The sequence below is a fragment of the Hippocampus zosterae genome, chromosome 2, assembly GCF_025434085.1.
Source record: "Hippocampus zosterae strain Florida chromosome 2, ASM2543408v3, whole genome shotgun sequence".
In the NCBI taxonomy this organism is placed as follows: domain Eukaryota; kingdom Metazoa; phylum Chordata; class Actinopteri; order Syngnathiformes; family Syngnathidae; genus Hippocampus; species Hippocampus zosterae.
In genome coordinates this window covers 38,915,679-38,939,353 of record NC_067452.1, presented here as the reverse complement: position 1 = coordinate 38,939,353, position 23,675 = coordinate 38,915,679, and the positions used below count along the sequence as shown (strand labels likewise).

Below are 23,675 nucleotides of genomic sequence, written 5' to 3'. Positions count from 1 at the left end.
TTTTGGGTCACTATCCTGTTGGGAGGAACCGAGACCTGTGGCTGAAATACAGAGCGGCACACTTTGTCAAGACTGTTTTGAGATTTCCTCTCACTTTGCTGCAAAGGAATTTGTCGATTTTTTTTGGAGGGGGGGTGGGGGGTAGAATCACTTTTTGTCACAGCCACTGGATTGAAACAGGTGAACGTTTATCAGGAGCTTTCAAGGACCAGCTAAAGGTAAGCTTATCCTCTACTGGTTGTAGCCTCAACAAAGCTCAGTGTACAATCTGTTATACACATCCGAGACTTTCGGAGGTTTTAGTCTGTCACTTTAAGGCAATGTTTTAAAAGAGCAAAACATTTGTGGTTTCAGAATGCAGCTACTGGCATGTGATCTTTTTTATACAAAGCTCTGTTTTGACAAAAGGGCGGCCCGGTAGCCCAGTGGTTAGCAAGTCGGCTTCACAGTGCAGAGGTACCGGGTTCGATTCCAGCTCCGGCCTCCCTGTGTGGCGTTTGCATGTTCTCCCCGGGCCTGCGTGGGTTTTCTCCGGGTGCTCCGGTTTCCTCCCACATTCCAAAAAACATGCGTGGCAGGCTGATTGAACACTCTAAATTGTCCCTAGGTGTGAGTGTGATCGTGGATGGTTGTTCGTTTCTGTGTGCCCTGCGATTGGCTGGCAACCGATTCAGGGTGTCCCCCGCCTACTGCCCGGAGATGGCTGGGATGGGCTCCAGCACCCCCCGCGACCCTAGCGAGGATCAAGCGGTACAGAAGATGAATGAATGAATGAATGTTTTGACAAAATACTCGGCTGTTTGCTGTTGCAGATCAAAGTACAGGATGACAAAGTCTAGCAAAGCATCACCCTGATTGCTTTTGCGATACACGCGGAAAGTATCCATTGCCGAAACAAAGATGCAAAAATCACCTTGAGAGGAAAACAATCGTATAAAGCCTGTTTTGAAATTGACTCTGGGGACCAAGATGAACCAATGGGCCCCCTCACGCAGTATGACAATGTCTGTGGTCTGTATACCATCAAATAGGAACGTATTGAGAAAAACAAACGAAATATTTGAAGCATACATCCAAAACGTCCCAAGGAAATTTAGTCAGCTTTTTTTTTATTTTTTATGCTGACCAGTGTAATCAATCCATTTGCCATTTCTCAATACTGAATTTGATGTCATGAATGCTTTTGGCTCCAGACTGCTCCCACTTAGACAATGGACCCGTCACCTCAATGGTGGCAAGGGAGCTGCCAGACAGGTCGGCACAAACAACGGGCTACAAATTAGAATATAACTCCAAGATGTCACATTTCAACCAACGTACTGAAACCATTATTTCTTTCTTTCTGACTTCCTCTGGCGTTTGTCTTGTCACCTGGCGGCTAAGCAGAACAGTCACCAACCCACCCGCAGGCAGACTGATAACACAGACGCCTTGCATTCAGAGGAATGTGGAGTGGCAACATGAATGGTAGTGTGGTGTGTGTGTGTGTGTGTGCCCGCCCTGACACTGAGAACACACACGCTCTCAGTGCATTTTATTCACTGTTAAACCTTGAGGAAAGAACAATTGACAGTACATGCGCTTGCTTTGCTTGACGACGTTCCAAAGTGTGACGCAGGATGACAACTTCTGAACTGTCGAAGCCGATCCTAAAATCCTGTTCTTGCCCGCGCAAGGCACATGATTGAAAACGCGTTTTCCATTTCAACGTGTGCGAAAGGGGAATTCAACATCCCCAAATTTGTCACAGTAATACGCACCTCGCGCCTCCACCAGTCTAAACACAGCATTTTGAGTAATACTGCACTTGTGGAATACGAGTTAAGCAGCAAAATCCACCTTTTTGTTCAGCTCGGTTGGTGGCCATTTTTCCACGTTCTGTCAACTGAAAATGAAAATGCTCAGGGGCCGGGTAACGACCAATTATGGCCAATCTATTGTCTCGAGCTGACACATGATTGGTTGTTACCTGAGCACTGAGCAACTGTGATGTCATTTTCCGTTGGCAGAAGGTGGCAAAATGGCCCCCCCCGAGATGGACAAAAGCGGGCGGATTTTGCTGCTTAAGTCATGTTGCGCATACACAATATCACTCAACATTTAGACGAGGTGGGCTGCATTGCAAAAGAACATTTATGGGTTGACTTCCCCTTTAAAATCATTTGCTGACAGTTAACTGCTAAATTTGTCTAGAACAGGGGTGTCAAACATACAGCCCGCGGGCCAGAACGGACCCCTAAGGAGGTTCAATCCGGCCCGCAGGATAATTTAATCGTGAGAAAATGCATTAAAGACACAAAATGAATATTTTTAATAAAACGCAATTCGTGGATCGTCCGCTAGGGGGAAAACCGTTTTGATCAGAGAAGTAAACAGCAGTCACTAAGACAGACCCAACACAGTAGACGGTATCAATGCGCCGATGCTTCTTTATACCAAAACAAAGGAAAGACATGATATTTTGGTTATTTATAGCAGAGTAATGGTATAATGTTAATGGTCTGGCCCACTTGACATCTACTGAGTCTGTATGTGGCCCACAATGTGAAATGAGTTTGCCCCCCCCCCCCCCCGGTTTAGATTTATCACACAAAAATCATATGTGACAAAATCCCGAAGAAACGCGGTCGATGACTGAACGGAAGCAAGTGAGCAGCAAGGCGAATCTTTGTAACAGTAACAAATTGACCCAAAATATTGTGAAACGAATTTGGGGTGGGGCTTATTCGAGTTAGATGCCATAGTGTACATGTACAGTCTGTGTGCAATTGTGTGTGTGTGCGCACATACAGATGGGCTGTGCAGTGGCGGGGCTGGGAGGCGAGAAGTCCTCTGTGAAATTGACATTGCACATGTCACTTCCGCAACAGCAGAAGTGGTACGTCCCGTTCTGGGTCTGCGGCGACAGGTTGTTCACCACGCAGCGGTCATCGCGACATTTTTGGTAGTCGCTAGGGTAGGTCCAACAACCTGCATGGGGTTGACAACAACACAAATACGACGATACAAATGAACCGTGGTTTTTTCCTTTAAGTTCAATCAGCTATTTTTATTTCTTAATTTGACATTGTTCATTGCAGCAACCTCTATGACCGATTACAGCGATTCCTCGCTACTTCGCGGTTTAAGTGCATCGCAGATTTTTCAGGTATTCATTATATAAAATATATACCGTAAATTCCGGGGTACAGACCGCACCTGATTAAGAGCCGCATGCTCAGATTTATGAAGAAAAATCAATTTTGTAATTATATGCGCCGCACCGTACTATAAACCGCTGGCCAATGAGTGGGCGGGGGCTTGCCTCTGCGTCCCTGGCGCCGTGGAGCGCCTCCGAGTGAGGCGGCTGACGCAGTCCCCCGCTGAACCCCGACAGAAAAAAATGCAAAATTTCTTAAGGTTAAAATAATCTCCATATTTTCATGAGCATGATAAATGCATTTGCACAACGAAGGTCTGCTGAAACATAATAAGAGGCCAGCCAAAGAAAGATCTTGATGCGCATTTGCGTAATTATGAGGAGAAATACTGCATCCCACTAGGCTTTAAATAGAATAATGCAAATCATATAAATGGGAAAAGATGTATAAAATTATTTCTATAGTCAGCCGCCTTAAAAATGATCATCGTTGGCAGCTTTAGTCCCCGATGCTGCGCGGCTCAAAACACAGGTAAAATGTGTTCTCTCGTGGCCGCTTGTTTTCAGTATGATGGGGGTCACCTTTTTTAATTACAGTCCGAGTGGGAGGCAAATCAAATGTCAGAGGGTCTTCGTCCATATTTATTATTTCATCTGTCCTTTTTGTCCTCGTAATTGGGAGGGAGCTGCTGACACAACGTCATGCGTGCCCAAATAGACAGGCTTTTCCATTTGATGAATCTATAACACCACGACGGCCCACCTTTAAAACCTTTATGTATACAAATACACATGTACATATTCTTGTACATCACCTACATCCCGGATTTTCCTCTTTCGCGGGGGGTTCTGGTCCCCATTAACTGTGATAAGTGAGGGATTATTGTACTGACTTGGGAGCGACTCTGCACATGTTTAGCAGCATTAGCTCACTGGCCTGACGCTCATTGCTAGCTAGCTAGCTTGTGCGGTGTAAGTACTGTAGCACCGGGCTTGCCTCGACTTCCCGACTCTCCGCGTGGAGGTGACTTGAACGCGTTGCTCCACGTTTAACGCAAAGGCAACCAGCCCAGTGAAACTTTTCAGGACAATCTTGGTGGGTCAATTATCGTCAAAAGCACAAAATCTGTTTCTGAGTTTTGCTAATCACCGTGTTTTGCTGAAGCTATAATGCAGATTTTGACTCGCAAAACTGATTTTTTTGAGCCTCGAAATGAATATTTTATATCCCAACCATAAACTACAAAATTCCTTCAAAGTAATTCCCCTGGAGTCAAATGTGTTTTCCTGCTTTTTAAACAACGCACTACAAACATTTCATTAAACATTAACAATATATTCCAGTACCGTATTTTCCGTACTAAAAGGCGCACCTAAAAGCCTTACATTTTCTTAAAAGCTCACAGCGCGCCTTAAAATCCGATGCGCCTTGTGTATGGTCATTACGGTAATATTTTGACGCCAAAATGGCTCCTTGCTAGAGACAAGCTTAGAACGCAAATTTCAAACTTAAGGTGATCGGTTTCGTAGTTGAACACGGAAATAGAGCAGCGGCAAGAGAGTTCAACGTTAGCGAGTCAATGTTTTAACTTGCTGTTGGTTAAGTGAACTGTGTCGCTACTTTGTTCTATACGTTTTACTGACATCTGATCGTTCTGTTGGCATTGCCTTGAGCATAGCTCCATCTAGTGGATGCATTGTAGATTGCGTCTTATAATGCGGTGCGCCCCACGTATGAAAAAAAAAATACAAAATGGGCCATTCATTGAAGGTGCGCCTCATAATCCGATGCGCCTTTTAGTGTGGAAAATACGTTAGGTTCAAAAATATGATTACGTTGTTATTACTCATTTGCCCAATTTCATGGCATGCATAGCTCAGAGCTTTGAATGAACTGTCGTTTTCATTTCCAGTGGGTGTGTCGCATGGGATTAAAACTGTGGCATTTAGGCGTCGAGACTTGCGTGCAGTGTCCTACCTTGTTTGACCAGACGGACTTCGCCTGGTGGACTTTTCTCCCACAAGCCGAAGCAGTTGCTGCCCTTGGCACATCGGATGGTGGTATTCTCTGGCGAGACTCGGCCCTCGCCCCCCACCACTCGCTCCACCTCCGACTGCTGCTCCTGGTCTGTGAAGGCACACTCTCGCTCTTCGCCCTGTGCCGCTACGCAGAGACAGAGGATGCGGTCTTGAGTATTCATCGTATCCGAAAGTGTGCTGCTTTTGCCGAACATCTAATAGTCAGAGGTGTGTTGCGACCTTTCGCCCACACCTCTGCGTTTTCGTTGACAAAAATTAACAACACCGTGAGCGCCGCAAAACACATTCAGTCCAGAACAAGTTTTATTCGAACCCTTTAAAATGTTAGCATCAGTTTGTCAGTATACTGGAAACAGTTATTTACATGAGACAAAAATACATGTCTTCAGGGTTACGAGACAATGTCTAAATGTTACTCATTTATTTAAAGATGACATTTTACTTGGCTTTTGCTTGACTCACATCCCCCCGAAAATGGAACGATCCTTGTCTCTTTTCAGCCAAATAAAATGTCGAATTCTAGCCAAAAGGTCAGAAACCATCCAAAAGGGCTCGGACAGAAGGGACATCACAATCCAGTGCGCTTGTGAGCAATAATTTACAGATGAACAGATGAAGTTGAGCAAATGCACTGTAACCGTGAACAAAAGCAAGTAAACGTTGGTGAGAAACCACTATAACGCCGCCATCACATACGCTGCTTTATAAAAGCGGCGAAAAGTTTGCCGGATGTTCAACATTCGTGGAAGATTCCGTTCTTAAAAGCTCATGCTCCACATCGGAGCTACAACAGAAAACGGCTCACATTTTTAGCAGAGCCAAAGTGAGCGTGTGTGGCTTTGCGTACAGTACGCGGATAATCTGAGATAAGAAAGACGATATACTATATTGTATGTCCTATAAACAGATCCTCCCTTTCCTCTGTTTGGGGGTGGCTGACGCTTGATATGGCGTCGAGGGTGGAAGTGTTCCGCCCAAGGTCAAGCTAGGCTGCGTGTGTAGCTGGCAGAGTGGTAGACAAACTTTTCTCTCATATCCCATCCACATGCAAAGACATTAAATTGGCCAAAGTCGACCTCTGTTTAGTGTTTTTTATTTTTTGTAGGCGCCATTGAGAAACGTTAGGTCAAGTCACAATTATTTATCTAGCCCTTAATCACAAACAAGCCTCAAAGGGCTTAACATGCCCACTGTTGACAAGTATTCACGACATCCCCTGACGGGAGAATGGGCGGGGAGTGGGGGACTCAAAAACACCCATCTGGTGAAAAATGAGAAACCTTGAGAAGGGGCCGCAGATGGGGGAATCCCCCTTCCAGGATGACCACGAAATCCATTTAAATAAGATGAAAACACTGCAGGGAGATGCCCTATATCAGACTTTATGACGGCAATAGTTCCACGCAAAAGACAAATTTAAATCTCCAAAATTTTCTATGGGATTTTTTTTTTTGTTTATTGAACATTTAAAAAAAATCCCGTAGAACACCATACGAACAACTACGATTGATAAAAGTGATGGCCATTGACTTACACGGGGGATGTATTTATTTAACAAACGTAAACATTTTAAAAAATGCTGATTCAATAAACTTTTTCCACAAAAAAACTGAAGGAAAATGCGCCGAAAACTCCCGGTAAAAGCGAACCCTCAATATTAAATTAATATTTAATCTTTCTTTCTTTCTTTATTATTTTATCTGTGTTTTACTATTGGTCTTGGCTGTACAGTGTCCTTGAGTGTTGTGAAAGGCGCTTACAAATGTGATGTATTATTATTATTAAAGAGGAGGGGGAAAAAAAATGACGTAAAAAAAATCGGAACATGTGAATCCGCATGTGGACAGGGGTCCACCGTACTATGAAAAACAGCACTGCTTTTATCGAACATCCAACGTCATGACATAAGTGACGGCACACTAAAATCATCTCTTTTTCAGAGAGGTTGTCATGCAGGTCTGTATTTTCCAACTACGTTCATTGGCTCGATTGCCATCTTTTCTGACAGTGTCATTGTCATGCCACAAATCACTTCAACCACTGTCTATATTTACCACAATTCATTTTTTGTTTCAATTACGACTCCAAACTGCCTGAAGCTTTATTCCCAAACGACTGATAACGTCCAGACATTTTCTTATAAGGCTCAAGTCCTTGTACGACAACTTTGACAAAAATGCTTTCTTCCAGGAATACATTTCCTTGACTACGCATGAAAATGACTGGAATTGTCCTGCCTGAGGGAGGGGCGTCGGACATCAGGATACATGCCGCAATGGAGGAAATATATTGGGACAATAGAAGGAAGTGCGCAGCCAGTGACAACACCCGACACGGTAAAACAAACAGACTAACCTTGTTGGCTGCTGATGGTTAGACAGGAATCCGTAAGTATCAACTATCTTTCCCTCTGTCTTTACTTCAATGTCAAAAAGAAGAATCGGCCGTCCAGCCATAATTGGAAGCTCGCAGCAGTCATAATCTACTCTCCTGTACAGTCCCGTTATCCAAGGCTTGAAATAAGCGGCTTGGCATCGCGGTTTACGGGTCAAAATTCACAAAGCCGCATATGGGCTGCCTAATATTATGGAAATCCGAGAACACTAAAAGTTTCTTTACACTTCATTCCGCATGCAGTATAAAGTATAAAGGATGTCACTGTGTCAATGCCCCGCGTAGTTTTCACTTGATACCCGCGCATTGTTTTGAAAATGTGCTGCAGTTTCACTCCAAGTCGGTGGGGTGTCGCTATAGGAGTGTTCACGCGGCACACATTTGCTCCGGCGCTGCACCGATGTATTTTGTTGCGATATATTTTGCACCGGTGGCCCGGTAGTCCAGTGGTTAGCACGTCGGCTTCACAGTGCAGAGGTACCGGGTTCGCTTCCAGCTCCGGCCTCCCTGTGTGGAGTTTGCATGTTCTCCCCGGGCCTGCGTGGGTTTTCTCCGGGTGCTCCGGTTTCCTCCCACATTCCGAAAACCTGCGTGGCAGGCTGATTGACCACTCTAAATTGTCCCTAGGTGTGAGTGTGAGTGCGAATGGTTGTTCGTTTCTGTGTGCCCTGCGATTGGCTGGCAACCGATTCAGGGTGTCCCCCGCCTACTGCCCGACGACAGCTGGGATAGGCTCCAGCACCCCCCGCGACCCTAGTGAGGATCAAGCGGCTCGGAAGATGAATGAATGAATGAATGAATATTTTGCACCGCAGCAAATTGTGTGGAGCGTTCACACGTACAAAGCCGCTGAGCGTGACAGCATCGGCGCAGCGTCGGTGCAGCCCCACTTGCGTTCACACGGCAGTTTCTGCAGCGGAGCAAAATGACTTCTGGTTCTTTTTAAAACGTACTGTACATACGCAACTCAAGCGACTACTGAACAGGCACGTCCTTCTTACGAAAACGTAAATCAACAACGACTTCAATGACACTCAGAAAAGCAAACACTAATGCGCCAAACAGAAAATCAAGAGAGGAAATCACAAAATAAATTATATGGGGGGTGCAGGGTGTTGTGAACAAACAACTCAGAGACAGTCCAGTCTCCTACAAAAGGAAAGATGTTACCAGGCAAGTCTTGTGTCGTTATTAAACAAACACATGACGGAAGTCCGACAGACCACGAAAGCAACGCATTCTCGCCATACGAACTCTTCACAAGCATTTGCTCCGGAGCATATTTAACCCAGTTGCGTTCACACGTGCAAATTTACATCGGTGCTGCTTCGCAAACGAGCATTTGCTCCGGAGCAAATTTTTAAACCACCTCCTTGAGGTGGATCAAATTTGGTCCGGTGTAAGCCTTTTTCCGGGGCTACGCCGGAGCTAATTTGAACGTGTGAACGCTCTACCGGGGCAGCCCCGGCGCAGCACCGGACCAAATCTTGCCGTGTGAACACCCCTTATGGCTGATCTTGGCTAGGAGAGCATAAGATGTAGTTTCCTCTGCATTTTAGGGCCAATTCCGGTACATGCTTTTACTTTGCTAAACAAGGAAACAAAGGGGGCAGGGGGCGTTATTTCCAACTTTGATTCTCTCCTTTGAAGAAACAATCAAAATACAGCCTACTGAAGAGCCCACTCAGCATTTGTTGGGCAGACCTGGATAGCAACTCGGTATCGTGGCAGTCAGCGAGTCCATGCACGCATGTAAAAACCAAAAGTAAAAACGAAGCCCTTAAACCAGGCTTAAATAAAACACGGACGGAATAAACAGGGCTCAACCCATGGCTGCAACGAGGCTTTACGTCTATGCAATTTCAACGACGAGAGCACTTGTAAAAAGCTGGGTGCCTGTGTTTTTCCTCAAGCTTTGCTTGACCGAGCTTGATTCTTTAAAACTAAATTCTTTCAATCTCTTAGGAACATTTCTGGTCGGATGCCAACTGCAATTGGCCGCGGCCGACTCTGCTCCTGCTCCTGGTTGCGTTTTGCAGAGCTTGAGCTTTGCCTCCGTCCGCTGTCCTGGATAGCGGGTTAGAGTGTGCGGGGCAAACCCGGTGAAGCGTGACACATGAGAGAGAAAGGCTCGGGGTCGAGCTCTCTTTGCAAGCTTGCTCATTGGACGATGCCTGGCACTTAGTGGGTTACCCATGGCCCAGATATTTGTTAATACCCCCCCACCCCCTCCATCCACTCCACCATCTATCCCCGACTCCAGCCCAGTAACCCGCCTCCCCAGAACTGGCCCTCGGTGCCCCCGCACTCCCCCTCAAACAACCCCCTTCCGCTCAGCCTCGTTGCTGAAAAACAACCGATTTAATCTGACTCGATTGCCACGGCCCACCGGATACATGCAAGAGTTGGAAGACTCCACACAGGCAAATGATGGCAATGTGGACTTATTGTCTCGCATTCACATCAATCTCGCAAAAAAAGCCAACAAACGTGGCATCGCAAATGTCGGAAATTATATCGAAGGAATTTGTGAAGCTTCCCACTCAATAAAATGATGGGGCTGTGTTCACTCATCAAAGATTTTTTGTTGTTGTCGGAAACTCTACACTGATGACTGGAAGCCGGTGAGAATTAGAGAAGAAATGCAAACCCGTGGTTGCGTCTCTTATGCATGTTGTGGTACCGCCTACACCAGGGGTCTCTAACATGGTGCTCGAGGGCATTGGGTGGCCCCCAAGGTCCATGTGAGTAGCCCATGAGCCTGCTATACAAAGGGCTCAACATTTATGGGACATTGTGATTTTCTCAGAATCTTGTAAGCGGTTACTACAGTGGACAGCTTATCAGGTTATCATTTGTGCGTGAAAGGGTTCAGATTTTTTTTTTTGGTACAGTCATACCTCAGTTTTCGACCATAATCTGTTCCAGAAGGCTGTACGAAAAGCGATTTGTTCGAAATCCGAAACTATTTGATTAGCCGGTGATTAGGGGCTAATACACGATGCAGAAATAACATAAAACCAGTCAGATTTGCGAAAATCGCAACAAAAACGTCTGCTCACAATGAACGTTAGACGACGAAGCGTCACTTCTTCGTGTAAGGAAGCCGAGAGGAGTCGAGTGGCGTATTTGGGTTTGCTCAGTTTGGTCAAAAAACGGTTTTCGGTGGTAATCCGATGCGTAAAAATCTCAAATTTTCTGATAACAGATATGAGACGTTTGAAAACCAAGGTTTGACTGTAATTATGGCGAGAAATTCTTCACATGACTGACTATAATTCATAATTACATCAAAAGGTAACAAACTGGTAGTCCTTGAGATATTTGCTCCATGTGCAGCACTTTGTATACAGCGGCGGTTGTTTTAAAGTGCTCTATAAATACAGTCGAGTTGAGAAATACTGCACAATATTTGAGGTTTATTCTTCTCCCCACTTTGGACTGAAGTTTCCATTAATGCGGAAAGTCAAGCTATTTATCAAACCTAATCTACCTGCTACAGCTGTTGTTTGGGTGCATTCTCGTTGCTGAGGTGGGATGGGTTGGATTCAGGGGCCTTTGCTGACACCCCCAATATCGCCAGCCTGTGTAAGGATGGGAGGGACGAGGCGGGGGCAAGTCCGTTCTTAATCTGTGCCATCTGTTGCGTAACGACTCCCACCCCACTAAAAGCACCAGCGCGACTCAGTCTGTGTCTGTCTGGGTCTGGCGGAGTGATGCTAATCCCAGAGTTGACACTGCCCTCAAATCAGAGAGCCACAACGACTGACCACAATGCTTTTGTACCACAACCTGGCTTCTACCAGTAACCCCCCCCCCTTCCCCAGCCACCCTGCGTAGCCTTACTTTCCCAAATATGTGATGAAAACAGATGACTGAGGTGCTGTGCTTGTAGCGTTGTTACACAACAAGTGGGGCAGGGGATAATCTCTGATGATTTATGAACAAAGCGCATTGGTGATCACCGCTGGTCTATCCCAAAATAAAGGCTTGTTGAGTGAGCCATATTCGATTGTAGTTTTTGGTGTGTTGGATGAAATTAACTTTTTTTTTTAAATGGGCAAAAATATGTAGATTTGTATATTTATGTATTTATTTTAACACGCGCACATGACAGCATAAGGACAAAGTTAATGACATTCAACCCAGCCCCCACAAAAAAATTTTTGCACATTTTTCTCTCGGATATCAAGTTAAAGAAATACCGAAGGAAAAGGTTTTGTAAAATAGGGCACCAGCCATATTTTTTTATTTCAATGGAATCGTTTTTTGAATTTTATTCCACCAAATCACAGAATCGGATACCAAAATTGGTGCTTTAAGAAAAAGTCCCTAACAAAACTCTTAAAATACTAACTTTGCACTGACATTCCAACAATGCAAAAGCACAAGGTTGATGATGATGATGATTATTTTTTTTAAATAACATTCTCCAAACATTTTAGTGCCACTATGTGAAGACATACAGTAGTTTGAAGGACTGGTATAGAAACAGATGACAAATGCATCGTATTTACAGGATCAGGATTTTTGGGGATGATCAACTGATCAGTTAAAAAAAAAACAGTCACCAATCCCGCCACAAAATGCAGCAATATGTCTATTTAAATAATGTGTTTATTTACTGTATTTGTTATTTTTTTTATGATTTTATTCAAAAGAAATTGTATTTTACATGCAGTGGATATTAATGACCCTTCACATTCTAAACAAAGATCAAAGCCGGCGGCTCGTTTCCATCTGTTGTCCCTCAGCAGGTTGCAGTATGTGCGGCTACTTTTTACTTAGCATCAATAAGAGTATTTTCAAACACTCATGCAGGAAAAAGACGAGATTTGAATGTCAAACATTTAGTCATTACCTTAACTTGATTTTTAGCTGCATTCGAAGCATATATCGGAGAAAACTAAATCCTTACATTGTAACCTTTTCAAACTTATTTGAAGAACTTGATTTTTTTGTATTTATGAGCTGAAACTCCTGCATGGCAGAAGGAAGCAAAAGTGGGATGCTGACATAGTACCAGTCTTATACTGTACTGATGGTCGCAGGACTTTGGTTTAAAATATATTGAGAACTTTGAAGGCGGTGAGAGCGTGATACGGTGAGGTTGTGGCATGAAGCAAGAGCCGCATGTATGTCTTGATTTGTTTCGCAAAGAACATTTTAAAATGTAATCTTGGATCAAAGATCCCCGACTGTGTGTCATGCGACTACTTTTGCTGGTGGCAAGTGAGCGAGACTGCGGACACCGCCAATGCTTGTGCAATTAGGCGAAGCAGAGAAGAGGAGGAGGAGGAGGAGGAATCGGACTAGTACTACAAATAAGCTCCAAATTGCAGATTAATAGAGCCTCACTGCACTCGGCGCCTTGAATGAGCATGATTAGAATACCGTATTTTCCGCACTACAGTGGTACCTCGATTGTACGAAATTAATTGGCTCTGGAAGAAATTTCTTAACTAGAAAATTTTGTAATTAGACACACGTTTTCCATATAAATGCCCTAATCCGTTCCAAGATCCTCCAAAACTCAGACAGCGTAAAAATGCATCAAAATATGTAATTTAACAATCACTCGAAAATGTCCAAGGCAAACATCAGCATAGGGAGCGATCGCCCGACTCGTGATACACATTTACGTAAAACTCTCGGAACGCCTCATGGCCCGAGGGGCAAATGACGAGGACACTGCCTCAACACATAACTATCTACATACTCAAACAGACTACAGTCGAGGTCCCTCTTAGCCAATGGGATGTCAGGATGATGTTCGGTAATAGCCAATGGCAGCACAGCTCTAAGTATGTTGCGTTCAGGAAACTCCGAGCTGCGAGTAGCAGCCCCCACGCAGTATTTTTACCTTTGGTATTTGAAATTTCTTTCGTAACAAGAGGCGTTTCGTAACTTGAAAATTTCGTATGAAGAGGCGTTCGTAGGTAGAGATAAGATAAGAAAACGTTTCTTTGTCTCACAATGGAGAAATTCGCAATGGGCGGCGTAGACGCAAGACAGCAAATTATTTTTGTTCATCTCACTTTAGCCTGATCATTTTTGGTTGGAAAATATGAATAATAATGGATATGTCAACAGCAGCAACAGTAACATTGAGAAGCTGCGATTCTCTCATGAAGCCTAAACCGAAGCGCAAGTTAATACTGGACTCAACTGACTAAATAGAACAAAACTCATCTGGCAAGACTGAACTCATCTATTTACAGTTTGTTCACACTCGGTTACGTAAAGCCACAATACGGGACAATGCAAATTCATCCGTTACCCGAACCGCTTCACCTCACGAGGGTCGCGGGCGTGCTAAGTGAACACAAAAATTGTACTTGGTAAAGGCACTCAAATGTCGTTTCGTATCGAGTGCGAGCTGACGGTGAAAAAGAGCGCCGCAAAACACACATTCAGCACGGCACATGTAACCCCAAACACGTTCTGCTTTATTTGAAGCAGACAATCAAATTAAGCGTGAACACGGTGCATTTACAACTGAGCGATACGTCTCCAACCGCAATCCATGCCGTGACTAATGTGCTATTCTTCAAAAGCCAGCTGTTGAAAATCTGCCTTGGGTCCATCTTGCGATACGGTATTCAGTAATCACGTTTCAATATGAACCAAGTTAAGCGTCGTCAGGCTAACGGGAGAGAGCCACGGTTTTGTAACTTCTCTCATCAAGTGCACATGACTGCCACATCCCGCTGAAATGAAAACCTCTTTGAAAGACAACATGTCTGATGAAGCCTGAAATCATTTTGTCTCATTTTAGAAATCTCAAAGTGATGGGATTAACTTCGAGGTGGTGATTTGCCTTCAATCTCCGCTTGGGCTAGCAAAAAATAAAATAAAAGAAAATAAAATACATGCGCGATAGAAGATTGATTTGACCAACCAAAAACCTTCCACTTCTTGGCCCGACAAAGTCCGTTGTTGTCTCAGCAGTGTGTTTTGGGTCATTAGCTTGCCGCGTGGTAAAGGGATCTCCCCGACAATTTGGTGCCTACCGTGTTTTACAACAAAAGATTCGTGAGCACGTCTTTGGCGGCACAAGCCAAACGTTTTCTCCACTAAATTTCACAGATCAGTTTGCCTTGCATGGTTGTACAGAACGCCGGACATGACACGACAATAAAGGGCACAGACTACTCCAGTCGAAACTCTTTTCAACGTTTTCACCCCTATAACGTTCACATTTCAATGTCCCGATTTCCCGTAATTCGCGCCCCCACAAAATAGGCCTTCGTTACAATGAACTGTGGGAAGCTAACTGCCGCCGCGAACTTGCTTATGAGCGAAATGTAAGGCGCGGGATTCCCCTCCGTTGCTTAGCGTAAGGCGCATCGGATTATAAATCGCACTCACGGCTTTTGAGAAATGCCGTTAGGTGCGCCTTATAGTCCGCAAAATACGGTACGATAGGCGCACGCACAAATATTTAATATTTGTGTTGTACATTTATTTTGCGGATTAATCATGCAATTTCTGAGTCTGTGTCTTCTGTAGACTAATTAATCTCGACGCAGAGTACAGATTGAAATGAGTTTTGTTGACACGGCGTCGGCCATCTTTTGACAACTTACACGCTTCGCTTTGCCTTTGCTCAACGACGGCGGCGTTCTAACTTGCCGTGCGACGGGAAGTCGTCACGGCAAAGCATATCGATACGCTTCCCCCTTTTGCTTGGGTAACTTTCCGTTCAAACGGCCGACTCTCTCTTCTCTCGTCGCACGGCGGTTTGAATCCGAGCGGCCCTCTCTGACAGGATCCCGTGACATATTGCATTTGGTGCCGCTGTCAAGCTTTTCTGGTCAAATTAGTAACATTGAAGAAATGCCAAACGTTCAAAAGCAATTGATACGTTGATTATGAGGCTTTGAAGGTAGAAATACACTCCGATGCGCTGGAGCGCTTCATTTCAGAGATGCTATACCGCGGTAAGAAAATAAATACCCGTGCAAAATTGGTTCAGACACACTCGCATAGATTTGTATCAGGTGGCATTTATACAAGGGCGGATTTCTTTGTAAAGCCTTGCCCGCAGGAGGAAAACCCATGATGACACTCCAATAGTTATTGTTGTTGAAAAGAAGGATGCTTTGCATCTTGTACTTGTATTCGCAAATTACAACAGCGCTGGTATAACTTCTCCAGAATCATCTACTGCAGGGGTGTCCAAACTTTTTGCCAAGGGGGCCAGATTTTATGTGGTAAAATGTCGGGGGGCCGACCTTGACTGACATTCTTTACATTGAACAACAATATTGTTCAACAAATTTTAGTAAGCCAGTCTGTTTCACATTTCCATTTTTATTTTAATTTCAACAATCTAAACGGAAGTCTCCTGAGTGCAAATCGATTAATTTGAAACATAAAATGTATCAAATTACACTGACTTTATGACAGGGGCCGAGGGCCGGATGAAATTCGACCGCGGGCCGGATTTGGCCCGCGGGCCGGACTTTGGACATGCCTGATCTACTGTATAGCTTCCGGGCCGGTGGACTTTTGAGCACGGCTACAATCCTAACGTAGCTCCAAAGCAAACACAGATGAGAAAACACGAACGAGGAAGTGAAAGCAATGCCATGTACAGGAAAGTTTTTTTTTGTTTCCGAACAATACAGTATTTGATGAAGACAAAACATGATTTTTCATCACGAATGCCAGAACGATTGGCATGATCAAGTATTTGTATTTCGCATCAATGAGTACTCGGAAATGTATATACTTGTACATCCCGAGAAAAGAAAGAGATGAGCCTCAAAATATGACTTGCTATAGATTAAAACTGTCTACCTCAAAATTTTACTCCATCAAAATAATGGGACGTGACCTTTGACATGCATTTTTGTTTTCATTGCGATTTGCACTGTTTGATATTTTCCGGTGAGCCTGTCATTGCACTCCATCGCTGTCATTTGTTTGAGAGCTGACTTTTGACCGATTTTAATCCATTTTTGGTTCATATTTGATTTGATGTTAACCTGCACATTTCATTTTGCAGTTCGAACTCTTTCGCCATACATTTTACCATGTAAAATGTAAAAACAAATAATAATAATTTTTAAAAAAGGGTTTGTTACACTTCACAGTGTAGTGATCATTTTCGAACTTTGCAACTTGGTGGAACAGAGCAAATATATATCAGCCGTCATCATCACAAAACTAAATCTCAAATTTGAAGTCAATTCGATGTCATGCGACAAAGGTGAAGCAAAAGTGGCATAAAGTTCCGGAGATGTGACTTTTCCAAGAGGCCCCCAGTTGTTCTGCCATCACTATCAACAACTTACACCAAGTTTCATTAAAATCCAAATCTGCTTGGTTCAACCCGCTGGCTGATTTGGCATGAAACAACCCTTGGAGGGGAAACAGAAGCTTAGCCAAAACATGCTGGCTGATATAACCCAAATATTGAATCTAAAAACAACGACTTTTCGATGCGGGCGTGGCTCATGTCATGGTTTTATCAATCCAATCCAGTATTATCGCAATACTGCCAAGGGAAAATATAAATATGAGCAATATTTTGTTGGAATGAAAAACAATGCATGGACGGATGCAATAGCATGAATAAATTCAAATGAAATAATTACCGAGAAAACGGCAACAACCAAGATGAGTTTACACACCCGCCAAGGACAAATGCGTCGAGGCAGCAAATACTGAGTATGTAGGCAAATGCTAACCAGACTCGCTAACAAGTGGATGATATCGTTTGGATTTTTGTCCGCAGCACGACTCGTGATCCTCCATTTGCAAAGCCCCGAAAGATGAGCGACAGGCGCTCTCGGCACAGCTATCACAGGCTGTACCACAAAAAATAAAATAAAATAAGAGCTGTCTTCTGAATATAATTCAGAGATGTGGTATTAGCGATAAGTCCAATTTGAATTGATTTTACTCAGTTTGAACGGTGATATGAACGATTGATAATTTTTTTTGGGAGCAAGAAAAAAAAAATATATATATATATATATATATATATATATATATATAAAATAAATAAATATATTTATTTATTATTTTATTATTTTATAAAAATCACCAAAAATCACCAAAAATCAGACATCGATCAACTATTGCCACCAGCTACTGAACAGCCCCCCCCAAAAAAATACATGTGAAAAACTGAAGTGGTGAAACCAGTTACATTATCTGTCTACAGCAGGGGTCACCAAACTTTTTGAGAGTGAGAGCTACTTCATGTGTCCTGATTGTGTGAAGGGCTACCAAATTGATACGCGTCTGAAATAACATTTGTACAAATTAAATTTAATAATATTAGAACATTAGCTAGCTAGACGTATACTGTAGCTAGCTAGTTAGATAGCTAAATAGGTAGCTATAGAATCTATAATACTGCCCATGTTTGCATTTTTAAATCATAATTTCTACGAGCAAATCACAATCCTAGCACTGGCGGGCTACTGGTGTGGTCCTCACGGGCTACCTGGTGCTCGCGGGCACCACGTTGGAGACCCCTGGTCTACAGTATAAGCGCACTTTGAAACTTGAATTTAAAGTGTGTTGTATATAAAAAATATTCGTATTATCATTATGATTATTATGCGGCCCGGTATCCAGTGGTTAGCACGTGGGCTTCACAGTGCAGAGGTACCGGGTTCGATTCCAGCTCCGGCCTCCCTGTGTGGAGTTTGCATGTTCTTCCCGGGCCTGCGTGGGTTTTCTCCGGGTGCTCCGGTTTCCTCCCACATTCCAAAAACACGCATGGCAGGCTGATTGAACACTCTAAATTGTCCCTAGGTGTGAGTGTGGGTGCGAATGGTTGTTCGTTTCTGTGTGCCCTGCGATTGGCTGGCAACCGATTCAGGGTGTCCCCCGCCTACTGCCCAAAGACAGCTGGGATAGGCTCCAGCACCCCCCGCGACCCTAGTGAGGATCAAGCGGCTCGGAAGATGAATGAATGAATATATATATATATATATATATATATATATATATATATATATATATTTATTTATTTTCATCCCCAGACACCACAAAACGTATTCATGAATTCAACAGATTTTGACCGACACACTATAACCAGACCCTGAAAATATCGAGCAGATAACAGCCAATAATGTTGACATGGCAACGGCCAACACAGACATGAACATGTCGCACTCGTGTGGAACAGCACAGACTTCATCCTCGAACTGCACCGGTATCGACATGAAGTCGGCCCACCCATACTGAGATCCCAAACCCACGGACCATTATGGGGACCTCTGCTCTAGAGCGCCACCTACAGTGGGAAAAAAAATCTAATCACGGTACATGTGTGACGTAGGGTAGGCCGACCCTATTCAATGTGTTCTACTTTGATCAAAGGGAAAATTGCCTAGTGTTACATATTTTAGATTTCTTTTGAAGATTCTATTATTTATCTTCAAATCTTGAACAGGCCCGGCCGCACCTTACCTCTCTGAGCTCCTCCGCCCCTATACGCACTTGCCGAGTGCCTCAGGTCTGCGGACCAGACGCTATAAGAGGTGCTGAGCACTAAGCGGAGGCTCAGAGAGAATTGAGCCTTTTCCGTTGCCTCTCTTTGGAATTGGATTGGATTGTATAAACTTTATTGTCAAATGTACTGTATGGAAAACACATGACCTCCCACTGACCATCTTTGAAACTCAATCTTAAAACTCATTTTTATTGTTTGGCTTTTGACTCCGCGTGAGGCGTGATTTTTAGTTTTACTGTTTTTCTGCTTGCTACTGTCTTTGTTATTAATTTGTTGTAGTATGAATTATTTTTGCTCCATGTACGAGTGCTACAAAAATTGGGAGGCACGTGCAGCATCTCCAAATGTACAAAAACGTCCATTCCGGCTATGCCAAGATGTACAGGAAATGAGCTCTGACTTTTTAAAGGTCTCATTTTGGCAGATTCATAAGGGTCCTGCTTTTGCCACCTTGTCCTAGAAGGCTTCTTTCCTGCATGTTTTAGATGTCTCCCTCCTCCAACACACTTGATTCAGTTGATCAGGATCCTTATCGGGCTTCCGGAGCGCTTGCTGATGAACTAATAATTTAATTGAGGTCTGTTGGAGGAGGGAGACATTTAATACTTACAGGAAAGCGGCATGGTAGCACATCCGTTCAGGTAAACAAAAGTGAATTGGTTCATTTCTTTTTGTGTATCATTATGAACCATAATGTGAAGGTAATTCACATTTTGGATAATACACTGTACATTGTAATGATTAATTTTGCCGACGTTGTTTGGTCACATGGGTCTTATTCGGGCAGTGTTGTGAAGTTGTAATGAGAAGACGTCACTCTGAAAAATATGCCATGCTCAAGAAAAGGATGGGTTTTGATTAGACTGCAATAAGATTAATAACTTTTTTTTTTATCACAATTGCAAAACATAATGGCATTATCAAGTATTGGTACTTGGTAGAGCTGTGCAATGTGGCCAAAATGTAATATCACAATATTTTTGACAGATATCTTCACATTCTTATTTGGAGCTCAGGGAAAATATGCATTTCGTTTAACCCTGGAGAACCCAAGAACCAGTTTCTTCTTCGGAAAATTATGAATTTTACATTAAATGTCTGCTATATGTTCACTGAACACCAAAATATATATTTTTTCAAATATTTAATGCTTTAATCCTAATTTAGGATTCGGGCCAAATTTGACCCTTTGGGATTTAAGGGTAGCATTTGAGTAGCAGAATTTATAGGGGCCAAATTTGACCCCGTGGGTTCTCCAGGGTTAAAAGGAAAAAATAAATATCAATCCAACGGGATGTTGAAAGTCTAGTGTTTTGTTTTGATTTTTTTAGAACTTCCTGACAGCCATCAACACAAAAAAAGTCAGCAATAAATTAAAAATAATCCAATTCATATTGTACGTAAGTGTGCCGTTATGTTAAATAATGACTTCAAATTGACAGTGCAGTGCAGAAAATGCACAAACACCGATTGTGATTCATCCTGGTTGGGTCTGTCACATGTCAGAAAATAGGCAAAAAATGTTGATCGTTTTCCAAAGTAAAAGCAAATGTTTTATTTTGATGCAACACAATGATATTCAGCCTGATTTCATGAAGAATTATAGAAATCACTTCATATGTACTGTTGAGATGCTGAAGTTCCAAGCAATTGGATAATTAAGAAATTAAAATCTAGCAAAAGGATGAATCAGTTCTCAATAACAATTATCGATTCATTTGATAATCAACAATGAATCCTTGCACTTGTACAAATATTTAAACATTACCTTTAATTTACATTGGTGACAATAACCACATACCTGTTAAAGTGCATCAGGCAAAACCATGTGGATATGAATTACAACAGGGCAAATTTTATTCTATCCTACTGTAACAAATGCAGGAATGGCAGCGCAAACTTCTGAATAATGTCTCCTAGTTTCCAGCACACACCCCACACCCCTCAATGACCAAGCCATGGAATGACTGTCGTTAAAAATATAGATATTGTTCCCATCTTCCCAAACATTCCCTGCATTCACTGTTCCTCCATCTCAGCGCAACCCAAGCGAGTATCTTATCATGCTCAAGGTCTCACGGAAGCCTGGCCTCAACAGAGAGTCTGGAAAAGGGGGGGTTGGGGCACAACTTGGCAGACAAGGCCTGCAGTATGTTTGGCAGTGTTTTTCCAGGCCTTTGTACACAGAATGATTAAAAAGGAGCCAGTGTGGGTATTTGCTCGAGCGCTCAAGATGAGTTATCTGTGAAGGCTACTGGACAACAATGAGATGAGCTCCATAGAGCACAGCGTAGGGGGCGGGCAGAAAGATGATGTTTTGAGGATACTGTATTTGAGAAAATCACCACCGTGAAGACTTAGAACCGGAACAACACTTAAGTGATATCGAGTGACGTGTTTGGTGCACACTGCAGTACATACATTAAATATTTACAAGACAATCTATACGCAGCTTAGCCACTTACCAGCCACTGGAGTAAGGAGAAGAGCCAGGCAAAAACAAAATTTTGCAAGACACTGCATGGTTGTAGTTCGGCCCACGGGCATGATCGTATAGATCGACTTTGGTCTTTCACTTGGAGCTAATCCACACACTTGATGTACTTTCGGGTCCTCGCCTTTTTTTTTTTTTGCAGTTACCACATTAATGTTTCTTGCCTCGGTCCTCGGTTCGGCACAATTAGTCGAAATGCTCGTCCTGGCACAAAGCTATACATTTGGTGCTCGCTGTACCGTCAAGTTGGAGTAAACAAGTTAACGTCGTCCCGTGTTTGATTCCCGCATGAAACCTATGCGATGAAGTTGTTTGGCGTATATAAAGCGCGATTGCAGAAACAAGCCATCTCTCTACAAGCTGACATGCTATCCACTGGACGGCAGTCTCCCGCTGAAAAAAAACTTGTCTAAAGACGAAAAATGTCGCTTAAAACGACACATACTCCGCGGAATTATCCATACACCATTCTCGGGTGCCCATCGACTCTACAAACAGGACGTTCCCGTGTAATTACACGTTAGCCAATTAGCTTGGCTATAGATGGCTAAATGCTATGGAAGCTCGCCGACGTTAGCCAACTGCTAGCGAGTTCGTCCTCCCCTTCGGCGTCCCAGCTTATTTCTCGGTCTTAAAGAGAGGAATGCTTCCAAACGCAGTGAGTTTTCCGCCTTTCCGCACACGAGAGAGCGAGAGAGAGAAAAAAAGCACTCGGGAGCTTGTAAGCAGGCGGGTGGGGGAGGCAACGTATATCTCTGGAGCTGATCTTCCTCGGGGCGGTCGACTGGGCTCGTCCTAGACGCTTTGGAGCTCCGTTAGGAAGACAGAGACAGACAGACAGGCAGACAGGCTGGGCGGATGGGAACGCCTCATTTATTTGCAGGCTTGTTTGGACCGCTCGTCTCCGGTATCGTGTTGCTGTGGGTAGGGGGGGTGGGGGAGTACAGTGCAGTCGGAGAGAGCCAAACACGGGTACCGCAGCGCCACTGTGCCGCAGACGGTGAGCACAACACCCTGGAAGGGAAAGGAACGTTACAGACCCCACAGCTCCACTAAATTCCCGACTAAAGGGGTTGACAACAACCTTGTTTGAACATGGAGGGGTTGTCCCAATGCTGTTCCCACTAAGTATCCAAAATATTTTGGCATGACGGAACCATTCAGAGTTCCTTTCATTGGAGCTTTTATGTGGCGAAAAACCAGGCCATGTGGAAAAAGAATAAAAAACGCTCCTGCCAGGAAGGAGATTTTCACGTTTTGTTTTTTGGCTTTGTTTAGTTTTTCCAGTAGGACACAGCCAAAACCAGGTTTAGAGTACACATGCATTAATGCTGTCCGGCCTGAGTTACTTCCTCAATCCCTTTTTAAAAGGAATTCGCCTGAGCTGCTAGCCAATCAGGTCAGAACTGCAATTGGTGGTTACAATTACCTTCTCTGACACAATTTAATGTTCTCCAAAACTCCTACATTATCACTTACAATGAAGGAAACACACGCTGTATGAATGTAGGAGACTGGACTGTCTCAGAATTGTTTGTTATTCATTCCTTTGTTGTGTGTTGACAAACGCCCCCATAGAATTTATTTTGTGATTTCCTCGCTTGATTTTTGTTTTGTTTTGGTGCATTATTTTCGCTTTTCTTAGTGCTAGTGAAGTGATCATGAATTTCCGTTTTTCGGAGGCTGGCTTTGAACGCCTCTCGAGTTGAACGAGAAGAGAGAAGGCACGGAGTCGGACGCAGACGTGCCTGTGTTTGTCGAGACTGTTAAAAGCATAAATAAAGTGTACGTTTTTTAAAAAACAACAACACCACAGCTCTCCTTTTTCGGAGCTGCAACATGTATCTATATCTATTTGAGCTATACTAGCCTACTATCAAAATCTTTTTCCATTTTCAATTTTTTTTATAAAGTCCAGGGAGCCACTAGATGTCGCTAAAGAGCCGCATGCGGCTCCTGAGCCACGTATTTGTATACGGTATGTTCACTGTTGCCACTTTAAACTTTGAAGTTTGGGGGCTCCATGTGGTACCCATGTCAATATTCCAGCAGGTGGCAATGTAAGATTGTAATGCACAAATGGAGCAGTAGTCTGCTGTCACTGGTGGTTGAACCGATGTCGAAATCAA

General features: G+C 43.5%; 1 protein-coding gene across 1 annotated transcript in view; it reads right to left on the bottom strand.

The window, feature by feature from the left end:
• The window catches only part of LOC127596512 (bone morphogenetic protein receptor type-2-like), a 37,856-nt gene extending 15,373 nt beyond the window's left edge, over positions 1 to 22,483 (bottom strand). Inside the window, exons 1-3 of the mRNA XM_052059169.1 lie at positions 21,518 to 22,483; positions 5,118 to 5,303; positions 2,791 to 2,970 (exon numbers count right to left, since the gene is read on the bottom strand). Of these exons, the coding sequence (XP_051915129.1) occupies positions 2,791 to 2,970; positions 5,118 to 5,303; positions 21,518 to 21,599 (448 nt within the window). The 5' untranslated portion in view covers positions 21,600 to 22,483. The remainder of the gene's footprint in view (positions 1 to 2,790; positions 2,971 to 5,117; positions 5,304 to 21,517) is intronic.
• Between the last annotated feature and the right edge of the window lie 1,192 nt (positions 22,484 to 23,675).